The following is a 27,655-nucleotide window of genomic DNA, read 5'->3' as shown; positions in this document are numbered from 1 at the left end:
TTTTTAAAGTAGATCATGTGGTATGAAATGTACTATAGTAAAACTAAAATTAAAATGGTCATTTTCATTCTCAAAAAATTAAAACTTGGACTTTTTACAATAAAGTGTTAACTTATTAGTAATGACTTATGATACCCTCAAAGGTTTTGAGTTTCTTTATCTCCAAAGTAACAAACCTTCATAAGCTAGGTTCAGTAAAAATAATTCAAGAGTTTTGTTTACACAACATTTCAAGTGAAAGCGATTCACTTTTGGATCTTTGTCTCAGAGAAGTTTCACATTTACGTGGCAATGTTTTGAAAATACATCCATTTAAAAGACAAAGGGAGAAAGGCTGAAAACTATGCAGCGTTTTAGAAATGTTGCCCGTTTACACAGAGACGGAGTGGTTTCCCTGATGTCCACCTTGGGAGTCGTTTTTAAAAAGTTACATTTTCAGTGGCTCTGAGCAAAACGCAGTGGAAGGTTTCCATTTTCAGTCAGACTCGTCATGTAAACCAGACTTTAGTCTGGAGGATTTAGCTGAGTTCACACAGAATTACATAATTTTGGATTTTAATCATTTTATTCATTAATATTTTGTTTACTGATTAAAACATGTGATGATTCCATTATTTGTATTGTGTGTGTGCGAGCTGCTTGTTGAATCTCTGCATCTTTTTCTTTTTTTCTTTTTCCAGTGCCTTCGATCTGGTCAACATCCACCTTTTCCACGACGCTTCCAACCTTGTGGCCTGGGAGAAAAGCCCCTCGATCTATTCCAGGAGCAGGCAGAGGGCTCTGCAGTTCGTTTTAGACAGGTACCGTTCCGTTTCGCTCAGTAACACTCGAGTTCTGCGTTCTAAAGTCCATCTGAGAGAAAACACTGGGAAAGAAAGGAAAACCGTCTTGGCCTAGTTCTCCAGTCGCCACACAGACTGGCAGCAGTGGCGGTGATAATGTGACGGGCGTTTAAAGGCAGGCTGAGCAGGAGGGGAGACACAGCCCAGGAGGTTTTGCTGGGATTTGGTGCTTTGACCAGCAGGGTTACATCCCTTTGTAGAAGCAAGGCGTCTTACTCGCTACACACTTTACGCACTTTCAAATCTCTCTTATCAGCTTTTTCTGTGTAACTTCTGGCATTTTCTCATGTTGTTAATGTACCCCAATATTATTGTTAGCTGGGGAGAATTCCTGTCTTGTGCTGTTTGATATAATTATTAAAAAAAAAAAAAAAAACTGTTCGATTGACTTAAATGTCAGAAGTTTTTTTTCACCAGGTCTGTCCCTCATATCTGTTTGTAAAACTCATAAACCTTCACTGTGTCCAAAAAAAGAGAACAGCCGAATAAGTTAGTTTTGGGAAGGATTTGGATATTCGGAGGCTTTGATCCCAATTTTAATGGAGTTACAGTTCTACCCTCTCGGCAGTGACGATGGAGAAAATGAAAAACCTTAAAAAGATGAAAAATTCCACAACACGAGTCTGTTATGAAGCAGGAACCTTTATCCAGTGGATTACAGTTAGTTGATCAGTGCATATATACCAATTAAGTAAAGTCATTTTAACCCATTAAGACTGTGTTTACGCTTCCCTGCTGATTATTTGGTCACAACATAAATGCCCCAAGACGAGAAAGGAGTCAAAGCCATCAAATTATTCTCTTCTTCGTGGAAGCACTTTAAGAATCACATGTCTGCCACATAACAGCACCTTCACGATCTGACCACTTTTTCCATTCCAGATCTTTGGTCAACTTTTAAGAGAGTTGGTTTGGAAGCAGAGTGAGAACTGCTGCTCCAGATCTGTATCTGCTTGTTTCTATCACAGCTTGTCAAACCGTGATTTACAGCAGACGTTAGAACCACACCAGACTGAAACGTGTGCTAATGCCAGGTACTGGACAGTAGAGGAGGGTCAGGTGTTTTCCTCTGTTGCCGCTGGTATGTGGGAGTGTGGGAGATATTTCCTCGGCAAAGTTTGGGCTCCTTGGTGTCAGTTGAATTGTGTTGCTTCTGACCAGTTTACCATCAACCTGATGGATACTTCCAGGAGAATAACACACCAGCTCTCAGAGATCTGATCACCTCAACCGATTTCCTGACTGGACTCCAGTGACCTCCATACAGTGTACAAACCCGTTCAGGTGTTTATGTGTCAAACAAAAATACATTCTGGATTCTGTGTATCAAAACTGCTGTTCTTGAAACAACTGCTGTGGATTATAGTTGCTCTCTGATGTTTTTTTATTGATAATCTAAACTATATTTTGAACTATTTGTCCAATGATGCTCACAAAAAGCACACGTCAAACATGTGTAATGAATTCCTACAGGCAGTCCTTTTGGAGTATGCGTCGTAACTGTAAAGGTTCCCTCCGCTCTGGGCTGAGTGAATCCAGGCTCTATACAAACAGGCCGAGCTCATCCGTTCATAGGCAGCACTAATGTGATTTATGGGATATCCATTTGCAAGTGGAGCGGGATGATAGAGTGCATGGTACAACCCCTGCTCTCTACCTGGCCATGCTAACACCGAATAAAAGCCTCACGGCAGGTGACCTCCCACTCGAAAGGTGTAAGAATGCACGACGCGGCGTCCCTCCACCTCCACTTTGAATAACTACATGCATATATGGGTGGCATACATTATCACAGGGCTTCTCTGATGGGCCTGAGTTACGAGGCGCCCTCTAAAGCGTTCTATCCCAGCTCGTATTTTACCTCCACTCCGCTCTTGATTTGATAAAAGAAGGCTCTTTAATGGACAGCAAAGCGTTTTAAGGATATAGGCGCTTTTGCAGCTTTTTATTACATTGTAACTTACCTGGATTTACTGGCATAATGAAGTTTCAAAAGGGCCTCTGTTTGTTGCCGGCCTTTTAGCGTTTTGATTGTGTTTTCTCGGCTTTCATCGTGCTTTTACAGCTGATTTATTTGCAAAGGTCCTGCTGTAAATACTTTCAAATAGGCTTTATTTGGGCGGATTGAATAGAAATCATGTTGGCTGGTCGGTCGCTCCCTCCTCACTCCTCTGGCGTCGCGGACCTTGTTTTCATTTCTGGGGCCGTATCATTTAAAGCGTCTTTCGTTTCGAAAAGGGGGCGAGGGTTAAGTGTAAAACACGGCGGTGGATATATGTTCCAGATACACGGTTCGGCGAGGGGGTGGGGGGGGGGTGGACTCCGAGGGGGAATCGCGCCTCACTCGCTCACTTTAGGGGAAGCCATTGGGCGCAGATCCGGAGCACCGGAGTGAGAAAAAGCTGGTGGCACAAGGAGGGAAGGGAGGAGGAGCACAAAGGGTGCTCGGGCTCTGTAAAGGGCAGTGAATAATGGGCCGGTCCTTTCACAGAGGCTGCTAACCTTTTGGCAGCCACCAGCAAACTCCATTCTCCTCCAGCAATCTGGGAGGACAATGTGCCCGGGCCCGGCTTTGAATGAAGCGCTGCCACCAACAGTGTTCCCATTCAGCGGCTGGTTGGGAACCATCTTTTTGGCCATTGTCCCGACGCTGACTCCTACCCCCAGAAACCGAGCAGGAAAAGGGGACAGGGGGGAATCTCTAAAGCCAGAACTCCCCTGCTTCCCTCGATCCCTCTCTCTCTCTCTCTCTCTCTCTCTCTCTCTCTCTCTCCCTCTCTCTCTGAGCTCTAATCTCCCACTGCGGGATGGGAGAGCACCGGAGAACACACCGCCAGCTGAGACCGGCGAGCCCGGCTCACACTGCAGCCTCGGCGGGGACGGAGCCCCACTGCCGCGGGTTGTGGGGGGGGGGGGGTCTGACTTCGGCCTCCACCTTATCTGGGGCCGAGGCGTAATAATACAGCTTACAGCCCATTGAGAACACATCTGATAAGCCTTTTCCTGTGTGGCTCTTTTAACTGCTAAACAGTGTTTATCTCCAAAGTGCTTCAAGGCCCCTCGGGAGGGAACAATGCTGAGAAGGAACAGCGTTTAGCCAGCCAGACCCCGCTATTGAGCCACATCAAAAAAAAAAAAAAAAAAAAAAAAAAAACCCCAGCCGCGCTGTGTACCCTGCGCTGATGTGTCGGCCACTTCCACGAGAGAGAAAAAAAACCAGAGCGCTGCTTGAAATGCATCCCTTGCTTGTTTTCCTGTCCTTTGAAAGGGCACATTTGTGTTCAGGGCCGCGTCGAGCGTATTTACCTTGTAGAATCCGCTCCCCTTGATGTCGGGAGATCATTGTTTTATAATTATGTCGGAGCTTTGATTGTGTGTGTGTACAGAATGTGAAAGAAAGGCTTTATCGTTTGTCCAAATGTTTTATTCAATTTAATAGAGCCACATGATGCACGTTTTTATTTGTTTCTGAATAGAGTAGCTCTTTGTGAGCAAAGATTTTTCAGTTCATAAAACTCAATTGCTTTACTCTCAAAATTTACTTCCTATCTGAAATAAGCTCTTTTAGCCCCACTGCTATTTGTCTCTTTTAGAACACCGCCTTTAAAAATCACACTTTTCTGTGATTCTTCGTCTTTCACCACCAATCATGTTTGTAATTTGACACCAGCATCACCACTGCCCTTCTGGTTCCAGGTGCAGACGACCAAGAAGAAACGAATTTTATGAAATACAGAATAAAAACAAGCAGATGGGGTAAAAAGTGATGCTATAAATATTTAAGTCCCTTAAGGTGTGTTTATAGCGAACTCTTACTTTAAATTTCCTCAAGACGGCTGATGTACTGACCTCGATGTAGAAACTCCCATGCCTTGTCACGAAGCCTCGGTCTGTGGAATGATAGCATGAGATAAAACCAACAGGTTTTTTTCCCCCTTTTCTTTTATTCTTCCTCCTTCCTTAAAAAAATCCCTTTTGTGTATCCGAGTTTGTTTCTGTTTCCAACCCCCCATTCAGAGTGGCTGGTCCGGTTCAGGGGAGAACAGTTTTACATTACAACTGTGAAATCCTGGCATAAAGGCTTCCTTTGTGTCCAGCCATTATTTTCACACAAATATAGTCCATTGTCGCTGTGCTGAAGTTAATTTGATCAACATTGGGGACATTTAACTGTTTTGTTCGCTGAAAAGACTTGTTTCATGCTCATTTTCGGGGCATTGAAAAGCAATGATTGGCAGAAAAATAATGTTGCCGTTAACAATTCAAAGCAATTAGTTTCCCATGGGGAGGCAGTGGGCCGCACTGGCCACCACACAGCGATGCTTTGTCATTTTATGGAGGGTCATCAGTCAACTGTCAGAGCGCCTCAAAGAGCCCTCCAATCTAAATGTTTCCCTTTAGGCTTTTCCCAGAACAACGAGCTGAAAGAGCAGAGAAAGGCCGGCTCGTTTCCAGCCAATCGACATGTTGAGCTGCGAGAGGGAGGACTGGATAATCGCAGGGAGATCCTCCATAAAGCCCGAATGAATTTATTAGAGAGAGAGAGAGCGAGCTGTATGTTTGTATACATTATGCTAATTGTGTTCCGCGATGCTACTTGCATGTCACATGTGTAACAAACAAGACTTGAGTTTTGTTCAATAACTTTTTTGTCAAACAGTATTTGTCCTTCAGGGTGCCCAGACCTCCAGAAGCCAGACAGCAACATGTTTTCTGAGCGTGTTCATTTGGCTGTGTGTGTGTGTGTGTGTGTGTGTGTGTGTGTGTGTGTGTGTGTGTGAGTGTACTGCCTCCTCGCCCTGGGAGGCCCACCGGAGCAGAGGTTAATCTTCCTCAATGTCTCTCCGCCCATAGCGGGCCTGTTTATTTCCCTCGCTCACACACGCTCGTCTTCCCACCCTTGTGAGGACACTCGGTGATCTAATGCAGACTTTTTTTATTCCAGCCTTTAACCATCACAGATAGACGCCTCACTTCACCCTGGCATCCAAACACAAGCCTGAAGAAGGGCTGCACGGTTTGAATGCAAGTAATTCATGGTTTGATACACTTGGCTTCAGATGGAGGCCGACTGCCCTAGATTGTTTTTTCAACAAACCATATTTCCCCTCATTACTTCAACATCATTTCTTGGTTACATTGCGAAAGTCAAACATAAAAACCCAGAAATAAATGACCAAAAATGCTGCTGAGATTAAGAACAAATCCCAAAGCTCAAAGACAATATTATATTATCATTAACACCATTTCCAACAACTCTACTGCAAATGCATCTAAAATTGCAGCCCTGACCTGGACTGAAAAATCTGCTCTGTCTCTAGTTGTGCTCTTCTCACTCATTTATTTCCACTGCATGTTACATTCAAACGGTCCATTCAAGCCAAACTGCACCAGGATAGTGTGATCATGATGGTCAGAGTGTTGAAGGTGAAGCTCTTAACAGGGTTCCAGGTGAAAACATTTTTTTTGCTTTTTCTTTTCCGAAAAAGTTTAACGTTTTCTTGGCAACATTTTGAAAACGCTGTCCGTTTATGAGGCAATGGCAGAAACTTTGAATACAATGCAGTTCGCTGGGCCATCGGTTGGTGCTGCTGTTTGTTTTTGTAATGAAGCCATCTGTGCACACTTTAAATATTAAATGGGCCCTTAGAAGAACACATTCATTCGATCCAGCCTGTCACAGGAATATATTTTAGATAACATTCATTTTTTTCTGAGAATTTGTGGTTCAAAAACATGATAAAGCAATGACCCAATGACCCGACTTCACTTTAACGGTTTGGGACCAAATTTTAGGACAATAATAGAAATCTTGTGTGCACTGGCTCACCTTGTCTGCCTTGTGTTATCTCAGTTCTGTCCTCAATGATAACTCATTCCTCAGCCTAAACTAAGACTTCGTCTAACCTGTAGACGAGAACGGCTCATAAACATTATTAGATATTTCATCTGTCCATCTTTTGGTACTGACTGTTAGGTGCATGGTTTTGTCTGAAGGTTATTTGGCCATTGAATGCTGCAGATAGCAGATTGAAAGTTATTGTTGTAAACTGTTATTTCATCAGCTTTCTTCAAACAAGTATTGAACCTTGAACCTTTGAGGCAGTTTAGGATCCTGGACGCTCATTTCTCACACACCAAGTTCTCCCTGACAGTTTTTCATCCACATCTCGTTTAAACCCGCGTTAAACAGAAGTCGGCTCGCAGGTGCCGTCCTCGTCTTGAGTACGTCTTGACAGCACTATTGGCAGAAGGCAGACTTGTTCCTTAACCTCTGCATGACCGCTGCGGCAGCCTCGCAGGGGCTCTCGGTGTCGGGGTGGGCGTTACTAAGGAGATGGGGCTTCAGCAGGAGAAGGGGGATGAGGCCGAGGCTGTCCTGCAGAGTCAAAGGTCCCGTCAGGGGCCATCCTTTGCCCATTCAGGAAGACGTCACCAGCACATTCTTCACAATGTTAACATTCTCCCGAATTCTCAACATTTGCTTACAATAGATGGCTGCGCTCAGCCCCAGCTATTGTGTGCGATGTCCAGTCTGACTGGCCAACTCATGGTAAGTCATCTTGTCAATATGACCATGGCACGGCCCCCAGTTTCACCCTCATAATCCCACATAGACTGTCTATTACCGCCCGGTTTAGCTGTCAATCACATCATATAATCTAGCCAGGAATCAGTGAGTCACTGGGGCTTTTAGAAAGGAGGACGATTGAAATGTTGGTGTGATTCTGTGTCAGCCAAGTGAATTGATGATATTGTGTTGCCTGCAATAATATCGAGAGATTCCCAAGCTCATATTTCACATTGTCAATTAGCTTCTGCGGTGGTGTGTTTGTGGGCATGAGGAATCTGAAAGATAAAAATATGCGTTAGTGTCTTTGTGTCGATGGTTTAAGGAGCCTGGGAGCAGAATCCGGGGCCGTGTTATAAATTAACGTCTGACCCCAGTCTTTGTGTGGCCTCCTTGGAAAGGCCCGTCGAAGAGCAGCCCCCCCCAACCCCATCCCGGCCCAAACCTCAGTGAGAACAGCCCATGTGAAGAGGCTCTTTCAGGGGTGTCACCGCACGATGAATTGGCCAGGAGAAAGCATGTTTATAGACTGTGTAAAGGAGTGCGTCTTTGTGGGAGAATGTCACTGACACTGTTACAGTTTGCCTGAATGAAGTGTGATGACGAGGCTAATGGGCGTGGGGCCCCCGCTGAGGGTTAGGGTCATGGAGCCCTCGCCCCGGAGCTCGGACCCCCCACCCTCAGGCCCCTTTTCACGCCCAGTAGCTGTAGCTAATGTTGCAATTCTTCGCTGCCCCCCACAAAGGCCAAGGAAAAAAAAGTCAACTTTCACACCAGCGGGTCACCATGAGTGCTTTAGGAAATGATCGTGTAAACAGAGTGTTACCTTCTGACCTGTGGCTGATACCTTGGAGCGGCAGACAAAACAGCCAGGCTGCGGGTATTAGACATGGCTGTTAGCAGGAGAAAGACCCCCGGCTCTGGAGGAACACCCATACACTCTCTTACTCCTTATCCTCCCTTCTGACTTCATCCATTCTTATTAAAGAGTGACCGCCTCATTCACTCTGTTGTCTTTTCTCGCTAAACGCTTCATTGTTTTGTCTCTTTGTGCGGTCGGTGCATGTTCAGCTCTGGACGGACTCAAAGCCCGGACTCTTGTTTAAATTGTTTCTCATCACTCCCGACCTAAGACGTGGCAAATTCCTCCTCTGGCGCACCGAGCGCTGGAGTTCCCACGCCTGTAAGGGCTGCATTGACGCCTGTGCTCCGCCACTTTACTGCCCTCCATTCGAGCCGACGGGATAAACTGACCACTAACCCTGTTTGAATAGAGCCGAGTCTCTTAGCACCCGGCTGCGAGGTCATTAAAGACATCAGTCCTGGCTTGAGTTTATTAATGAGCGACCGCATCCACACACTGTCTGCGCAACTTTAGTTTTAAACACACCGATGTGTAATTCGTCACTTTATAGGAGACTTTGTTGCTTGGCTTATGGGACACGTTACCTCTCACAATGCCCCCTATAGCTGCTGAACCAGATACCTGCTGTTTTTGTTGGTCCTGTAAAGCAGGGGCCTTCAGCAGTCTGCGGCTGCAGTACCAGGTCATCTGTAGCTGCCGTTGTGTCACAGAATCTGTTTGGATTTCACATGTAATGCAGCAGAAGAAGACAGTCCAAGATTAAAAGTCTTACCATTCTCATCCTGAAAATTTTAAAGGAGCGGCCATAGGTGCAGTTTCCCAGGAAGAAATCCTTCAGTTACACAATGTGAGGTTTTATAATATTTTGATATTGTACCATATGCTGATGATACTTCAGAAAAAAAAACTTGTAAAATTCAACAGTATCCCTCTGATTTTAGTACGTTCTTGTTCTGTAGCAATCAAAGTTATCATCTCTGAAATTCAAAGACTGATCTTTATCCAAACTGAGCAGTCAAGCGGTGGATGGCCCATGGGAATCTGTCCATAGTGTGTAAACGTCTCCTCTCTCCAAACTCAAATGTGAGGAATTAAAGAAAATACCACTGTAACATTATGCTAGGAGACACCAAATCAAGAAAACTTTAGATTTTATGTTAATTTGGTTTAATTTACCTTTTAGCAACTCAATTGCGATGTTATGGAAAATAGATTCTCATGAAACTTTACGGAGAATGTTATGATGCTACATAACAAACTTTACATTTTTCTTTGTATCATCAGATTATAGATATATTTTCATAGATCAATCTTGACACCCTTAACTATCCTACCTGTAACCTGAGGAAGTTCTGAATGTTGTGAATGAAGATACAGTATATTATTTTCTGAAGTAATTGTTCCATATTCTCAAATATGTAGAATAAGTCATAGAATTTGAATATTGGGGATACACTATCGATATGTATAGTGAGGATTTCTAGATATTTTGACAAAAAATATGTCTATTAATCAAATGGTAATTGAAAATCTGCGTCTGCCTCACTCCAGGAATGTTCACCACCGAAATGAAAGAGTCAATGAAGCTCACAACTTTGTCAAACTGAACCTTTAAATATATAAACGTTATTGTTGCATATTAAATTCTGAGTTTTTGGCTCCACCTGATGAAGCAAACAGGACAGGAAGCCGATGGCCTTGTTTCTGTTTAATCCGAGTGAACGGAGAGTCATCTGTTCAGTATAGTTTCCCTTCCTCATTCACTGTTCTGCCTCGTAGAGCAGAAGTAGCCGTGCTTTACGACAACCGGCCAGACTCAGACCCACCGCTAAGGAATGCCTCCTTCCATCTTTACGGCCTCATAAATATATTGTTATCTGCTCCTGGGAAGTCTCCGGTGAGATTTATCCGAGCGATTAGTAGAGATGGCGAGCCAAGCATCCCAAATCATTAATTACCCATGAGCCTGCACTACATCTACCTTAATTTCCAATCCTTGCTCCTGAGAAAGAGCCCCTTTTAAGTAGTTGATGAGGCTTATGAGTTAATTATATGTCGCTTAGGTGCCTTTTTTCCCCCCCTCTCTAAGCACTGGGATGCCGGCACAGTGGTGAAGTTCTGGGGATTTGGAAGTCGTCCATGTCGGAGACTCTGAGGTCCTCTGACAGTGTCCTCTCGGGTTTAAACAAGCAAATGTATTCAGTGCATTAAAACGCTGGCACCACAAGCGGCGTCGGGTTGTACTGCTTAGCCTGGGTTTAAATCTGTCAACCGGTCAGGTTTCCAGACTGGCCAGGTAGGAAGCACCTTTCAACACGGGCAAATACTGTAGACAAGATACAAAAGAACATGAAAGACACATGAAGTAGGCTTTAATACATCCAAACATTTATAACCGCAAGATATTGGTGTTTTAAGTTTAAATGACGAGAAATTGTCAAATTCAATGTTATGATCCTTATTGAAAATGCATTGAGAAAATTTCAGTCAAGACATCCATCCTTTCATCCAAAAGTCTCTCAGGTCTTTTATCCATCATTTTATCTTTCCATGTATCTTTTCATTCATTCTGTTATCATTGTATCCATCCTCCCATTTGTTACTCTATTTAACGGTCATCCATCAATCTGTAGTTATGATAGAAAAGGTTCCATCCTGCACGGTCCCATAGAGGAAATAAAGACACTGAATATATTTTGACAGAGTGAATCAGTGTTATTGGGATGACTTTATCCCGTTTCAGTTCTATTCTTTTGGTTTAAATGTAGAAATGTTCCAAGTTCCCCAGAAATCTAAGTGAATTATGTCAGCTGCAAATATTCAATTCTAGCCATCAAACCTGTATGACTTCTCAATCCGGATTGGATTTGAGCCCAACTCTGTGGAAAATTCCAAAAGATGGGTTTACAAAGGCCTGGTGTTCAGTCAGTCACACACAGCAGATTTAACTGTTGATGAATCAATAATTTGATTTCATGAGGGAATTTTACACTTTTCAGCGAATTTTCAGGGATTTTCTGAAAGTAGATGGTTGGAAAACACTGCGCTGAAGGTCACTGGCAGTAAGCTTGCTCTTCATTCAATTTAGCCGCATGGCTGTGCCGTAATGTTAGATAAGCGTGTTGAGTTGAGTAGTTGTTCAAAGTGTGGGGAGGTTTAAAAGGCATCTCAGCTGAAAAAAGACACTTCTTAATCAGCAAGCACTTTGGAAGGGCCCCCCTTCCAAAGTGAGGGTTGAGACCAGCAGGTGGTGCTGTGGCCTTCATGAACTCAGCAGCCTGGGGTCAGGGGAACCGTCAGATGGCAGCAGGACAGCATTTGGCCAGCTGATGGAGTCTTTCTCTGTCTTTCTTTTGTTTTTTGTCTGCTTTACTTGCTCTCATGGCTTGATTTCCTCTCTTGGCAGGATCACGGACGACCGGTATGAGAGGTTGCCATACTTCGTCTTTGGGGACTTTAACTTCAGGTTGGACTCTAAGCCAGTTATTCAGGTGAGTTCTTTTCCTCCATCTCACACACTCGCTGTAGACTGGCCCTGCAGTGCATGTATACATATGTGCACAATTTTGTGCTCATTTGCCACAATCATTCATGGTTATTTACTGTCAGAATCCTGGTAATGCAGAGTCTTTATGTGCACGAGGGGGCCATTGCAATCTAGTAGAAGTGGTTTTAGTGGTGCACTGTCTCCTCAGAGTTATGACTCATTAAACTCTTGACTGTGGCCGGCCCAGCTGTGTTTGCCAACCCAGCCTCCAAGTGCATTGTTATGTTACAGTGCCATTCAGCGCTCTTTCTCTCTGCCCTTCTCCTCTCACTCCCTCCCCTCCTTCTTACTCCGCCTCCTCCTCCTCTTGGTGCAAATGAGGCTAGCGAGAGCTGAGGTGGTCATTCAGCGCTGCACGCCCATGGGAGGGGAGGGGTTTTAGGGGCAGAGCAGGTCACGGAAGCCCACCACAGACGGCCGTGTGCTGTGATAACAGAGTGGGAGAGACACTTGTCGGCCGATCCTCGGCCTCCTGCGCGGCACAATGCTCCTCCAATCAGTGGGTCCGTTGAAGGTGTGGGCATTGTGCGTTTCTCTCAGAGCCCCATTCACAGCGGAGGGAAGAGGAGGGAAAGCGCTCTAAATGGATGTCTCAAATCACTTCAGGAGAAAACCTCCTGCAGAGAAGCGCCCGGCCACCAGGGGGGACAGTAAACCACCATCTCCATCTCACCCCCCCCCCCCCCCCCCCCAACCCCCCTGCCAAACGTGGATCTGCCATCCAGTGGACATCACATGTTTTCACTCAGCAATCTATCAGCAGGCATTGATTAATTGCCTCTGAGTTTGTGCAGTACATTTGATTTCAGCGCTGTAATTGGGTCACATTAACCCGCCCGGTCATGTGAGCGCACGGTGCTCCAGAGGAGAAGAAATCCAGAATCCACAGGAGCAGATGTTCAAACACTGAGCCCATTCAGAGAGCAGCTCCTGCAAGTCAATGTCACCTGGCTCTCACTGAGGTCACCGCATTGATTTTAGATCCCCTTTATTACTTATCAGCTGTGCTGTGATGAAACGCACCGTGTTCTACTCATTAAAGGATACAGTCCTTCCTCACAGTGAATAGTGTTAAATTTCAGTAGTATTTATAGTGAAATATTTGCATAAAAGAATAACGGACAACCAATCAGATGCTAGAAATAGCAGATTTTTAAAGATATTGAAGACTGGAAACACTGAAATATATTTAAAAATACATCTGTGACTTACTGGTATGACTAATAGTCAACAGTTCAAATCGTTAAATGTCATGTATTCCACTTTGATTTTGGTTTTTAGAATATCCAGTTATTTGAACAAACTGCAGGAAAACGTATTCTCCGAAGTGTAAAACCGGTACATGATGCTGAGAATTTTGAGAGTTTCCGTGCATCCAAATCAAATCTCAGCTCATGAAGCCAGATGTAGACAGGCTAATAGACATGCCAGTGTCTTCAGTCGGACTGGAGGTACACAGCAGTGGTGTGTTCTGATGAATCAAACTTGTGTGTTTTTGCGGGTTGCGTAAGTGTACTTGTGATTTGCACGTGTGTCGGCTCCAGCAGTGATGAATAATGTCAACTCGTGTTGCGATCATCTGTTGGTTCTCACTACATCCTGCGCTGACGAAGAGCACGGATGTGCTTAATTTGAACAATTACATGCAATTATTTGCATTTTAAGCTTCTGGAAATTCTCTGTAGATTATTTTATAGCAAACATCTGCATCTGTCTCTAAGAATTGGATTTTCAGACGAGGTGATTCCAGACGTCGCTGCTCCAGTTAAAACCAGGACAATTCAGCAGTAACAGCAGACGGTTCACGAATCCATGTTCTCTGTGATCGATCTTACTAAAGCCACCTTTTGCTTCTCATCAGTTCAGATTAATAGATCGGAGAATTAAGATCATCTCAAACCGCCGATCTCAGACCTACCAAAGAATGGGAGTTCAAGCAGCCGAGCATTATTCCCAGAACCGGATCAGATATTCCACACGACTTCAGCTTTTTAAGTGACATTTGAAATGACAGTTTTAAAGTTGCTTGTATTTTTGCACTTGCAAACGACGAGAGAAATTATGAGCAAAAGTATTTTATTTGTACTTCTCTTCAGTTCACTTGTCTTTTTTGATGACAGTGAGTACAAATAACAGTTTGCATTAAATAATACAAATCATACTCCAAAGGATTTCTTTTTTTTTTTTTTACAGTTTACAGTGTGCTGACTCTCTCTGGATATGTGACTGTATCAAAACACAGAATTTAAATGTGTGTGTGTGTGTGTGTGTGTGTGTGTGTGTGTGTGTGTGTGTGTGTGTGTGTGTGTGTGTGATCTTGATAACTCTCTCCTTGTCCCCCGCGGCTCTGTGGTAGGTAAGCCCTCACCCTCTCCGTGTCTCGACCGCTCCGATATGCTGTTTGAGTGCGGTGGGGGTCACGACCCCTTTTCCAGGGATGTGTTAGGCTTGCATCGGTGTGTGTCCATCTCTGCCCCCCGCCACCCCGCCGCCCTCGTCCCCCTTCGGCACAGCCCCTTTTCTTATGCACCTTGGCCCCATTCACTTACACACACACACACACACACACACACACACACACACACACACACACACACACACACCAATTTGTTAGGCCAGATGAAACCGATTGATTCACTGTGTCTAAATGGGTGTGGCAGCAGTGTAGGGGGGCCCTTTAGAGACCGCCCACTCAGGAAGCTGGAGCTGCGGGTGACGGAATAGACCAGAAGACAGTTCAGAGGCTTCGGCCCACCTGTCAGGTTGAGCTTCGTGTCTAACAGTTTTACGCCAAGAATTGTTGAGATCTGTTTCTCACTGTCATTGACAACAGATCCTCGGGAAAACTGCTGTCTTTTGAAATCCAATAAAAAAAGAAAATAGTCTTATAACGCTTGAATTGGAATTGAATTACTCACGATTCAAAAAAGGACCATTTATTTCATATTTTCTTTCAAATATGTCATCTCTGACGGCAAAAAAAGTCTGAAATCACGTCGTCCTATATTCTGTGACATATCGACTGAAGATTAGCCGCCAACTCCTGCAGCTAGCCCTCAGTCGTGTAATGCCACTAGATGGTGTAAATGAGTCAGTCAGATTTGCTATATGTAATAAATCTCATCATCACAGAACAACCTGGCAGCTTTGCATGCAAGAAATTTCCCCACAGCTGACGCTCTTGATGCCCCAGTGACTGAACTTTGTTATGTAACACAGTGGAACCTCCTTAAAAAACACTATGGTACGTTTCTAACCTTGTTTGGTTGTAGCCACCAGTCCGGTGACTAAAAAATGTCTCTTTACCTCCACCCAGTGTGAAAGCAATTCAGACTTACTGTACCTTTAACTGTGCTGCCGTAAACAGGAGGGTTAATGGGGACAACAACAACAACAACAGCAGCAGAAAGCAAGGCGGATGATGTCATCTGCACGTTGTTAAAGGGGCAGGATGCGGCGTATAAACCCGTCTCGCTCGGCGGACCTGTCTGATTTAACAGCGACCCGCGTGTTCGCATGAGACAGAGCTGTGAAGTCACCAATAAACAAATGGGTTGCAACCTTGGCTGGGGATGTAACTCACAGCCAGCAGGCCGTTTTAAGCCCTTTAATGACAATTAATGTCAACAGGACAATTAGTGCACATCCACTGGGGTGCTTAACTGTAGATGGGCTGCCGCTGGATCGATCGTCCATACTTATCCGAAGATTGATTCAGACACAGAGAGGCCGGCTCTCTCTCTCTCTCTCTCTCTTTCGGCTTTTCTCGCTAAGCTTGCGCCATTTTCAATCAATGGATAAGAGTCCGGCTGTTGTGTGAAGCACAGGAAATGATGGCGAAATCCAATGGCTCTGTGATTGGTTGAAGGACCAGGGGAGCTCCTCTCCGAAGCGCCCATGGGCCTCCCAAGGCCTCACTTTGAGAATCACTGGATCAGAAAATACTCCCCAGTACATTTCTGTCCAGCTGCACGCTACACCACGTCTCTTCTTCTCCGTCTCTCCCTCATTGTGGGTGACTAGACTGCGGACAACCGCTCGCCACTCCCACGCCGGCCGGCCCTGCCCCGTGGGAGGGCGGATGGCGTCCAGAATGTATCCCAGGAAGGAGGTGGGTTTGTTATTGTCACTGGGGCAAATTCCAGGTGGCGAATTCCAGGCATGCTTGCACGGCAGGATCAGTAACCAAAGGCCCGGAGCTGCCCCCTCTTCCCCACCCGTACCCACCCTCCTGGGCAACCCCATTAATTGTGTCCGACAGAGGGAATTGGTTTCAATTGACCCCCATTCAGCGGCCTTTTGACTGGCAGACAAAAGACACAGCCACGTGGAGACTAATGCTAGGGCTGAGCAGCCTGGAGGTGGTCCAATCCCCGCCAGCCCCTCGCTCCGCTCTCCCATGGGTCCGATCACGCTCCGGCTTGATCACGCTTTGCATCGGTGCTGATAAAACAAGCGGCCTCAAAGGACGGGGCTTGAAGATATTGTCCGGTGAATTCGCACATACAATACTTCACAGTCCACTTATCAGTGCTCGATTCCTTTTAGCCCCCTCATTGAGCACTCGTGTTGGAGTCTCATTGAAGTCTGAATGAGGTGTAGCCCACCACGCTATCAACTGGCAATATATTCAGAGGCTATCTGGTTGCAGCTGAAGCATGATTTACAAGTCGAAGGCCACCTGTGAGCTTTGTTCCAACCTCAAATCCGGGGTTTCCTGCCTTGCACTGCTGCATCTAAGCATCGGGGTCCTTTTAAATGTGTTTTTAATCAAAATCAGATTGGAACCTGCAAACATCCTGCATGTTTTGCCCTTGTGAAAACACTACCAAGGTAGCTCACCTGTTTTTTTTCCTCTTTTTTTTACACACTCTTGCTGTAAATGAGCAGAAATAAAACTTGTGCAATGCTAATTTCTCATTTGATGGCAGCTGGAGTGGCAGTGTGTCCTCACTGCAGGCTTCAAAAGTGGCCACAACCATAACAAGCTGTGACAATTAGGAATTTCGAGATTTAGCAATTTGCCCCTGAGATCTGTAAAATACTTTACTCCTGTTTTATTGTAACCAAAAAGGCCTGAAAGACATGTTCACAGCCAGCGTTCAGTCGCTTAGACAGTGGAAGCCCTTTGATTTTCCTCCAGTAACCTCCCAGAGCCCGGTGGAGAAGCCTGGTGGATTCATCCAGGCCGTGTTCCCCCGGTTCTCTGTGCTTCAGGCACACGGGGTGGAGAGGTGACGGCGTTGTGTGCTAGAGAGAGCGAGCGTGCTCGGGCCTCTCGGAGCAGCCCGCCGCCGTGAATCAGCCGTGTCGCTGACAGGCTCGGGGCTCGGTGCCTGGACTCTCAGTATATTTAAAATCCCTCCTAATTAAACTTAATAGAATGTAAATTTAATATCTGCAGAGATTGTGTGCTGCTGGCCGGCCCGCTCCAATTTAAGGATTGATAGAGGCCAGTGGGAAGGTTAATTGCTGACTTGATCTACTGTCCTCGTGACATGGTGCGGGGCTGTTTTAATTGGGCCTGATCTGCTGCTGCTGTTGGACAGATTTCATTAGGCTACATCCGGAAAAAGAGGCTGGACCCAGCGCCCCCTGTCTGCCGCCTGCGGTAGGAGCGCGGGGGGGACGGGGCATCAATCTGGCCTCCCTTTGTCCTGCGTCCTTTCTCTCGCTTGAGCAGCATGAAATTAAAGGTGGGGCCCCAGACTGTCCTCGCTCCTAATGAACGCCGTGAAACGCCAATAATGACGGAGCGAGCGCGACGCATCAGTCACTGTTCACACAGGACGCACGGCCGGGACACAGGCAACATAAACATGAGCAGTTTGTTCAGGGAGACGTGCTCCTTCAGTGTTTTAGTGTTCTTTTGAAGTGCAAGGCTCGTGCACGGACATCTCAAGGAGCAAGTTCTCAAGTTCCCCTCTCTCTCGTGTGCAGCTTTCTCCATAATAATTCAGTTCAGTTGGTAATAAAATTTAAAATGTAGGAATTGTATGAATGTATTGGCTGTTAATTGTTCAGTCAATCATATTTAGTAGCACTCGCATTACTTTCTGTTTATTTCAGTGTGATTATTGAGCTTTATTGGCAATTATATAAAAGAAGGCTGAAAAACGTCGCTGTTGCCAATAAGATTTGCCTTTTTGATTTGTTAAGCATCGTCTCCTTTCAGTAAATTCACCTGATTGATGTATTTCATTTTAAAATATGATCAATAAACCGTGTGAAACTCAAGCAGTTATACACACAAAACTGCTATTAGTGATTTATATTTAGGTTAATCATAGCACATAATGGACAGAGTTGTTCAGTAGCACTGACACAATCATTTATGGAAATCCAGTGAAATATTCATTAACTTCAGAGACTTTGTAAACTCAAAGTAAATGAGAAGTGACTTTGATCATTGTAATTTATGTTTATGTTGCATGACAATAATTTTCATCAACTTAAAGAGTATTGAACAGTTTGGGCCGTGGTGTTGAAATGAATGTCTTTTAAAGGGTTAATGTAATCCGACTTTTTATATGTAGTGCACCTGATAAAAAAAAGATTTAAGTGAAAACAAATCTTAGAATTCAAGAAATTTGGCCAAAAAAAAGGAAATGCTCTCCAGAAACATTAAAAGTCAAGCTTTTCATCACCTTTTTTGTCCGTAGACTCAAATTTAGGTGTGTAGTAATCTGTCAGTGCGGATTGACCTTATGAGGAGATAACCTTCAGATAATGTTCAATCTTTACAGCCGAGATGCTGTTTGAAAACATTTCAGTTCAGGAGCCACGTAGTTTCATGTTGAGTCAGCCGGACCGGGAAAATAATGTCATGATATCCTTCAAATTTTAATTTTTAAGTTTTCATTGTTGAAACATTTATGAAAATGTCTATTTTTCACAGTCTCCCCAGAAAATGGCAGCAATTTAAAGCCAGTTTTAACGAATACAGTGACATGCCCAATAAACTTTACCGTTACGTAGATTTTCACAAACTCACCCTGACACATGGCGTTGAGGCCATTGCTAGTTTGCTAGCCTTTTATGGCCGCATCCCCGACATCTCAGCTCAGGTCTCTGTGTTGCGTTACGTCCGCTGATCTTCGGAAATTTGTTCTAAAATCCGCTTTATTTGAAATTTTTACCATTTGGTTGGTGGTTTGGCGGTCCGGCTTGGAGCCATTTGTGGGCCAGGTTTGGTCCACAGGCCTTATGTTTGGCACCCTATGTGCTAAATTCAATCATGAGAAGTAATTTTTTTTAATAAATAAATCTATATACAACACATCAAAACAGCATCAGAATGCAAACAAATATCTTTTTCCCCCCATTCTTAAATATCACCAAGTAAATGGCAGAGAATGAAGTGTGTGTGTGCCAGGAGTTAAAACCCTCCACATTTCATCAGGTAGCCTGTGCACAGTAAATAATTTGTACTCCTCAAGGCTGAACCGTTTTCCCTTTTTAGCCCGGCTTTTGACTAGCGTGTGCGTACGTGGGCGGCTATAAATCAAAAGGCGGCCGGTGTAATTAAGTGTACACTACATTAGTCAGGCTAATTAATTTTGGGGGCCATCCATCCATTAACCAGCGGGCCAGCACTGATTGGGCCTCTGTTGTGTGGAACCCCTGACACCAGGGACCGCGACCCTTCTTGGCTGCCCTCACACACACACACACACACACACTCATGCATTCATACACACACACACACACACACACACACAAACGCACCAGCCCTTGTGTATTAGGGCGGAACAGAGGAGCTGGAAATGTGACAGATTTCAGTGTCATAATTCCAGGGGAGGGTGTCGTTGGAGAGGCAGCGGAGTGTGTTGTATTTGACCACTTTATTGCGGCGCCAAATTGTATTGACAAATCCTCTTTATGGTTTGCGGTGGCTTACTAAATCAATATACTTTTCTGGCAAAAAAAAAAAAAAAAAAAATGAAGACATCCCACCTAGCATTGTCTTAATTGTGCTCCCACTGTAAACCCCGCCTGTTTACTGCAGCGTGCGAGTCGGAACGCAGTGATTAGCGGCGGCTGTGTGACCCACGCCTGTTTATGGCCTCTCAGGTGAAGCCCGTGGCGATATTTCCTTTCAGCACAATAAAGACATTTTAACAGGCCCCGTCCAATCTATCACAATGAGGAGCCATTATATCACTGATAACCCATCTGGATGTAGAGGGAGACTATCTCCCCCTCCTGCTTAGACAACAGCGCCCCTATTCTCTCTCTCTCTCTCTCTCTCTCTCGCTCTCCTCTTCTGTTTGCTCTCAATGCTAATGAATCCGAGACACGGAGGAAAGACGGAGTTCAGCTATGAGGCCGGAGCGATGCGGCTTTGATGGGAGCGCTGTCCATATCATTAAAACGCTGGCAAATGAAGAACAAGCAGTGGCTTCTGTTTTCGCCCCTGCTCATTAACAACAGGCCGTTTGAGCCCGGCGCCAGCCATGCTATTGCCATTGTGTGATTGGTGGCAGAGGGGAGGGGGGCGGCGCTGTGACTGGCAGCTGGGAACACCATGCCAACGGTGGGCCAAGGATGAGCGCAGAGCCTGGCACTGGCGGGGCCCGCGCCCCCCGGGGTTGGCCCCGGTCAGGGCGGCAGCCCGAGTTAACCCCTCCGCGCTTCGCCGTCTCCACCAGCTGGTGCTCGGATGTCTCTCTTTACACCAACTGGAGAAGGGAGGGGGGAAAAAAACAAAAGATTTTACTGGTTTCTACTTTCTTTTTATTGAGCAGTAGATGTTCAAATAATCTGAACAGCGGTGCTCTTTGAGTGTTAATAAATGTGAGGTTTCATTACAAGAACATGCAACAGCGCCAGCTCATGTTCTGACAGGTGAACTACACTGCATTCGGAAAGTTGTCGTGTAAACTTTCCTGAAGGAAAAACACAAAAACGATGCGTTTTCACTGGAGATGCCGTGTAAACAAGGCCAAAGAGGTGATTCAGTTCACGCTGCAACAGAAACGTCAAAAGATTTGGATTTATCCCTCATTTCAACATGAAAGGACACATTTATCATCACTCAAGCCACGACCGCAAAGTTAACGCATAAATTCTCTTATTCTTGGAGGTCAGTGTTATTTATTACTAACCCGAACCCTTTTCTACGGGAATGAATAGAAACCTGCTGGACTTAACGTTTGAAAACTTCTCCCTGGGAGAGTGGGACGTTCAGGATATGATAGTGTTGATTTAAACTTCGAGGAGTTGAAGCCATCAAAGTAATCCCTCTTTTTCTAATCAGTTTTCTGTTACTAACATTCGTGCAGATGGGAACTGAGATAAAGTTGGCAAGCTCCAGATTTCCTTTAAGAAATAATTCAGAAATTATGATTAACTCAATATATTTCTGCACAATTTCTGTGCTGCCTTCTACGTCCAACAGCACGTCTTTTGAACGTGAGTGGTAAGAAGAAGCATAATATTTGCAGTTTTTTGAGTTTTATAAAATATTGATATGAAGTTAAAAATAACTTATTTGTGCACATCTGACTGCTTTAAATTCTCCATTGGGAATGTCCCAGTGTGTTGCAGATGGGGGGGGGGGGTGGAATCTTTTCCCATCTCCCAGTTAATGCACAAACAGTGTTTCTAACATGAGAACTCTCCTTCAAACCTTTGTCTTTCCCTCTCTCAGTCTGAATGGCCGCCGGCTTTGAAACGACAGAGGAGGAACAGCAGCAGCAAACAGTGATGCTATTATTTAGTCCAGATGAAATGTGGCATAAACTGTGAAGGATAGGGACGCCTTTGTGCCTGGTACATAGTGTCCAACTGGTATGATGTCAGTCTATTTTTTTTTCTTTTTTCGGACTAATGCAGTCCTTCGCCTTTGTACCACCGAGCACAATAATTGTGTTTTCTCCTCTCTTGTGAAGGATGGAGTGCTTGTCCAGAGGACACATGTCGTTTCTGGGGGTTGCGCAGAAACATGCGCGCGCTCTGCGACCGCCGCCGTTTCCGGCATTTTAATCGTCCTGGCTCTCCCTCATGCATATGCAAAACGGCGGGCTTTACAGGCCTCGCACGGCCGGATTCATGACTGCAACTCAACAAGTCGGCCGGAGCCGCTGGTTCAACACGTGGTCCTCGTGTCAGACTGGAGCCATGATGGAGCGGCGTTTTCACATGAACCCAGCAGGAATCGGGATTATTCAGAAGAGTCGAGCTCTGAGTTTTGTCAGTGTGGATCTCGAGAGAGCGATCTTCTACAGAAAGGCTCATTGTCACGCAGCAGTAAACCCGCCGTTGGCACCGCCGGCCTTTAAACAGCTCTGGCTCTGCCCGGCCAGCATTAAAAGTCACTGGGCTCCATTCACGCCGATATCCCCATCATATTTAAGAGGGCCCATTAAGAGCCGCATTGAGAATTCATGGGCCTTTCTCTCAGCCTCCCGTGTGATTTATCTGCCACCACCATATTGCCGGGGCCCTTTCAGAAGGAGTGGCTCCACTTTTTGTCTTAGGGGAGGCCCGAAACAATGCGATTCGGGCCCATTCCTCTCCCGACAGGGCCTCCCCTCTTTCAGGGGGCTGAGTGAGAGCTGGGGCTGGCCTAACATCTGTTTGTGTCCTGAGCCAGGCGGGTCCGGAGCACGGCGCGCCCCGGCGGCCCCCTTCCCCTCTCCCCGGGGGTCTTTGTTCCCGATTTCATGCTATCAGAGCGGCAGCATGTTTTCCTGCGCGGAGCTGTCAGGGGCATAAAGGGCCCTGAGTGGGGTCACATCAAGAGGGATGGGCATGAAAAATTGGTAAAATGTATCACAAAGCCCACCCACTAGATGGTTGCCTAGCGCCCTGCGGTGGGGTGTCAAGACCCCTCCTCCCTGGTACCTTCCCTTTCTCCTCTCTTTTCCTTGGCTGAATTACACCTCTCTCTCTCTCTCTCTCTCTCTCTCTCTCTCTCTCTCTCTCTCTCCCTCTCTCTCTCTCTCTCTCTCTCTCTCTCTCTCTCTCACTCTCTCTCTCTCTCTCTTGAGGACAAGCACATCATTTAGATGAAATGGTGCAAACAAATTAAAGGGTGGTGCTCCAAATGAATCAGTGTTCTTTGTGTGTGTGTGTGTGTGTTGGGGGGGGGGGGGGTTGAGCAGGTCGGTCACCTGCCTGGAAAAGCGGTCAAACTGCCAAGGGAAGAGAAAACATTCTCCTCAATTTAAAATATTCCCAAACTTCTCTCTCTATCGATTTTCCAAACTGGATGAAACCTTACTGTACTCTTCGTAGTTAAAAAAAGGTCTGATCATGGGTGTATTTATGGACAACAAGAAAATCAGCAGCACTGAATTTGAGATTTGTAGTGTTTATTTACTGTGATATTTGATTTATCACAGGACTAGATTTTATATTGTCGATACAAATTCTTTGTGCCTGCCTGGATGAGACTGATTTTCAGTGTCATGTCACTTTGCATCAAGTCATCCCAATATTTCTACAAAGATCTTTCCGTATGTTAAATATATTGTACATTATTACCGAGACAACAGTAAGAAAACAGGTGCAAATGTGTGTTTTTGTAGAGTCACTGTGACTTTTTTTTTATGTATTTTTGGCAATCTCTCTGTCAGTCTCTAAACAAAAAGTTTTTGGTGAATATTTGTATGAGAAAAATGTTGTGAGCCGGAAGATGTAAATGTGCAAGAAAATTAAAGAAAAGGGGAATTCTAACACTAAAAGTTGTAAAAATGGTAAAATATTGGATGCCTTTTTTCACAGCATGTTTTAAGACCATTCAAATTCTCCACTTTCTGATGAAGTGGCTTAACGGAGCGATCCAATCGAAATACTTAAACTGGCATTTCCCACCGCATGAAGGAGCCCGCCGCTCTCAATTGTGATGCTCACGAAGCTGCAGCTCCCTTTTCAGACGCTACAGAGTTGGACTTTCATTAATTGTTTGAAACTGATTGTATCGAATCCCCGAGTAATGAACTCAACACGGCGTTCCTATTGGACCGTCACTAATCAACCGACCACTGATTGGGTCTTCAATACTTCGTAATTGACCCGGCGGCGACAGATTACCTCGCTCTCTGTTTCCTTCAATTGATTCCTTGGGGCTTGAGGTGCGGTGGAATAGGTAAATTAAATGAAGGCGCCGTGTTTCCGGCTGCTTAGTAAGTGTTTATACCCTGTCGATATCAGTGCTGCCGGCTATATTTAAACGCGCTACAATAATTGCTTCACGCTTGGATGTGAGTTTGTTTTCTCGTTAAAGGGATAAATGCTCTCTTTAAGATCCGAGGCGCTGAAAAAAGAAAACATGAATGGCCGCGGTGGCGCCGGCTCACTCCTCCCGGATCACAAAAGCCCGAACCCCCAACCGCAGCAGACATTTAAATAAGTGGCTATTGAAGATTTCAAACATGCGCCGGGCCTTATTGAGAGGTTCAGAGAAGCCGGTGCGTTAAACAGCCTTGCGGACATCTGCCGCGCTTGGTTTCAAAGTGCTGAGTTAGGAGTGGAGAGGGGAGGTTTCTCAGATTAAATCTCTCATTAGGTTTCTCTTTGTACAGGTGGCAGTAATGTGTCAAAGAGCCCTGCCTTGAGACAATGTCCTCCTCCTCCTCTCTGGGACTGATATGCCTCAGGAGAGCCCACCCTCCTTTTACTGCCGCTACTTTACACAGAGAATCGACCACAATGAAGCATCTGGTGGCCTTTTCCTGTGCAGAAAGCACTTTTTTTTTTTTCTCCCCAGCCATTGTGTGTCGGCTACCGACGTGCACGCTCGGGAGGAAGGAACGGAAAGATCAGGAAGCTCAGAGCGGTTTCGCCGACTGTTAACTGGCCTCAAGTGGTTCGCACAGTTCGATAATTCACCCCAAAAAAACTTGGGAGATAATTTCCTGATAAGTGAAAGTGAGCTTGGGTGGGTGGGAGAGTGCGTGCTCGTGCATCCCTGTGTGTGTGTGTGTGTGTGTGTGTGGGTAAACCCCCCAGGAGTGGGAGGTCACGGGGGTCAAAGTGATGAATTTTTATAGGCCTGTTCCCTGTGTTTCAGGCCTGTCCCTTTCTCTGCGCGCTGCACTGCCTCTCAAAGACAACCATGCAGGGCAATTTGTCCTGCGGGGCCCTGCAGAATGGGCCAGCAGAGAAGTTAAATACCAGGGGGGAACACACACACACACACATCCACACACATACACACTCAGACAAAACATACACATACATTGAGTTTCTCTCTCTCCCACCCCAACGTCCTGTTGTCTGGAATGATTTGTGGCCTGTCCATTATCCATTCCAAGGGGACAAATGCTTTTTTTTTTGGGCCGGTTTGTGAAGGTAAAGCCAGAATGGCAGCCCTCATTGTTTTTAGAGAAGTTTCCCAGATGTTATAATGCAGCGGGTAAATAGGCCACATTATCGCCGCCGCGCACGCCCTCGCTACCTCTTCGTGTGAGGGCGTGGCCGATCAGGAGACCTCCTACGACGGCGTGCACTGCCCGGCGACCCTACGCATCAACTCGCCGGGGAGGGCCCTTTTGTGGGAAGGGGTGAGACTTGCCTACCGCCTCGAGGGGCCAGGTTTACCCGGGGTCCCCGGCAGAACACCGGGTCGCGCATAGATTTTGAACTTTGCTTGCGAAAATACTTCCACGCCAAATCCCCGGTGATGAATCGTCTGTGTTTGGAGGCATTAAATTAGCCGGCCGCAGCAGAGAAGGCGAGTGGATAACTCTGGCTTGTGTCCAGTCAGATGGGGCAGCGAGGGTCACAGCTGATTTACTGGCTTCCCCGTGTAATCGCTGGCAACGAAGCAAGAGGGCCGAATTTGTTGTTGCCTCCTTGCGATGCCCCCTTTTGCTCGGGCAAATGTCGCAATCATGCGTGGCGGGGCTGGGCGTGATGAACGGCGAGTGAGCGAGCAGGAATGAAAGCGATCGGGGCTCTTAAGCGATCCGCCGCGGAACCTGCCAGCGCTCCCCTCCGCCGCCTCCGCCACCATCCCCTTTCATGCGCTGGCTCGCTGGCACACCTTAACTCAGCTGGCAGGCGACACTTTGCATGGCAGCAAGAAAATAATGGCGCATTCTGACAATGCCACGGCCCCTGCTGACACAGAGGGGAGCCCCTGTCCTCTGCCTCTGGTAATGAAGAATGAATAGTTAGCTCATTGTCCACTCATCCTCTGCCCCCCCCCCCCCCCTCTCTCCCTCTCTCTTCTCACTCTCTCATACTCTGTCTGCCTAATTGAGGTTTAATCGCTGAGCAGTAAATGCGCTCAATGGGTGATTATATTGGTGAAATGACAGGTTAGTGAGCAGCTTGAATCATTGTGCGGACGGAGGAGGGTGGAATATAAAACACAGTGGGCTTTTTGAATGAGCTGATCACTTGTTATGCCACTTTTATGAACTGATAATAACACTTAATGTCATATCCTTTGAACTGGATGGTTTGATTTCCACGCTGCACGCTGCAGAACCCACGGATGAGACGGCGCTCGCTGAACACACTTCCTTAAGTAACGTCAGCATCACCTTGCATGGCCAAGAACACGCATGAGGAGGGCCTTAGAGTTCACTGACTTGTCCACTTCAGTGTCTGGACTGTTTAGAATCAAGCCACTGAGCCACAATTCCCTCATCGTCCACTACTGTTCTCCTCTTCGGCATTACACTGTAGATCGTTGTCGACGTCTTCCATAACTGTCCAGCAGTCTCTCCTGTGAGCTTGATGAAGTTCCTGACTTCTCTTATTTCTCCTGAAAGTCATTGAGTTGCAGGACGTCTCAAGGTTTTTCCTCCGATTACTGCCTTTTTCACATCTCTCACCATTTCATGGGTCATCCAATATCCTATTTTTTTTTTACTCTCTCATGGAAGAATCCTGACAAATTGGCAGACATTTGAGACCGTCATCTCTTGCTGATAATTTTCCTCTAACTTCAAATCATTTAAGGATCTTTGTAAGTCCGTTGCCAAATTACAGACGGCTTTCTCTCGAAATCGTCAGGGAGCTCCTCACATCTTGGCTTGATCGCACCCTATATTCAGTAGTTTGACCTTTCACACCCCCCCCCCCCCCCCCCCCCCCCCCGGGGAAGTTCAAGCCACAGAAACACATTTGAAGGACGTCAAGCTGTGCTTCTTGATATTTCTTCATGCATCCACTGTCTGACATGTTTTGGACCATTTTAGGCATTTTTATTGGTTAGTGATATTTTGTTAATGACGTCAGTCAGTCAATTCATTGTGGTTTTTAAAGCTTTTCCACTGTGACTTTGATGAAATGTCTTCTGTGTTTTCAGTCAGCATTTCACTCCCGTAAGTGTTGACTTGTAAAACGCCCGCCGGTGCAGCGTGCAGCGTCAGCACTGCCTCCGAGTTGTGTGTCAGTGTTTTAAGTTGGGCACGGTGGCTTCGCCTCCATCTGTTGGCGGGGCCAACAAACAGAAGGCTCGAATGTGCGTTGTTGTGTGTGTCTCTTGGTCTTTGAAGTGGGACAGATTGCTTTAACCTCTCTTCTAAGGAGAGCAGCTGGAATAGAGAGCTCCTTTAAACAGCCGCTTCCTCCTCCGACAGTCATGAGATTATCCTCCATTGATGGAGAAAGCCGTGAGCCTTCCTCAGCAATCCTCCCCTCCCCCCGCCGGGCTTCCTGGCCCTCTGCAAACACTCACCGCTGACCTGTGACCCCCAATGCCGAGATGTAATGCTAAGTTAAAGTGACCGTGATAGTGGAAGCATCCCTGCTTCCCCCGTTAATATTTTCCCATCAGCCGTCTTCCTCTCCCTCTCACAGGCTAATTGTCAAATGAGGAGCCAATCGTATCCACATGAATTATGGTAATGACATTTGGGCTGGCCAGT

At 45.9% G+C, this 27,655-nt stretch overlaps 1 protein-coding gene across 2 annotated transcripts in view; it reads left to right on the top strand.

Moving 5' to 3' along the window:
• Positions 1–27,655, top strand: part of inpp5a (inositol polyphosphate-5-phosphatase A) — a 153,935-nt gene that overhangs the window by 96,022 nt on the left and 30,258 nt on the right. For both annotated transcript variants that reach the window (XM_030106190.1, XM_030106191.1), the window contains exons 8-9: positions 681–800; positions 11,685–11,769. In XM_030106190.1, the coding sequence (XP_029962050.1) occupies positions 681–800; positions 11,685–11,769 (205 nt within the window). The remainder of the gene's footprint in view (positions 1–680; positions 801–11,684; positions 11,770–27,655) is intronic.

The sequence above is a fragment of the Salarias fasciatus genome, chromosome 13 (assembly GCF_902148845.1).
Source record: "Salarias fasciatus chromosome 13, fSalaFa1.1, whole genome shotgun sequence".
Lineage (NCBI taxonomy): Eukaryota > Metazoa > Chordata > Actinopteri > Blenniiformes > Blenniidae > Salarias > Salarias fasciatus.
The sequence above is the reverse complement of the archived record's forward strand: the minus strand, read 5'-3'. Positions and strand labels throughout refer to the sequence as shown.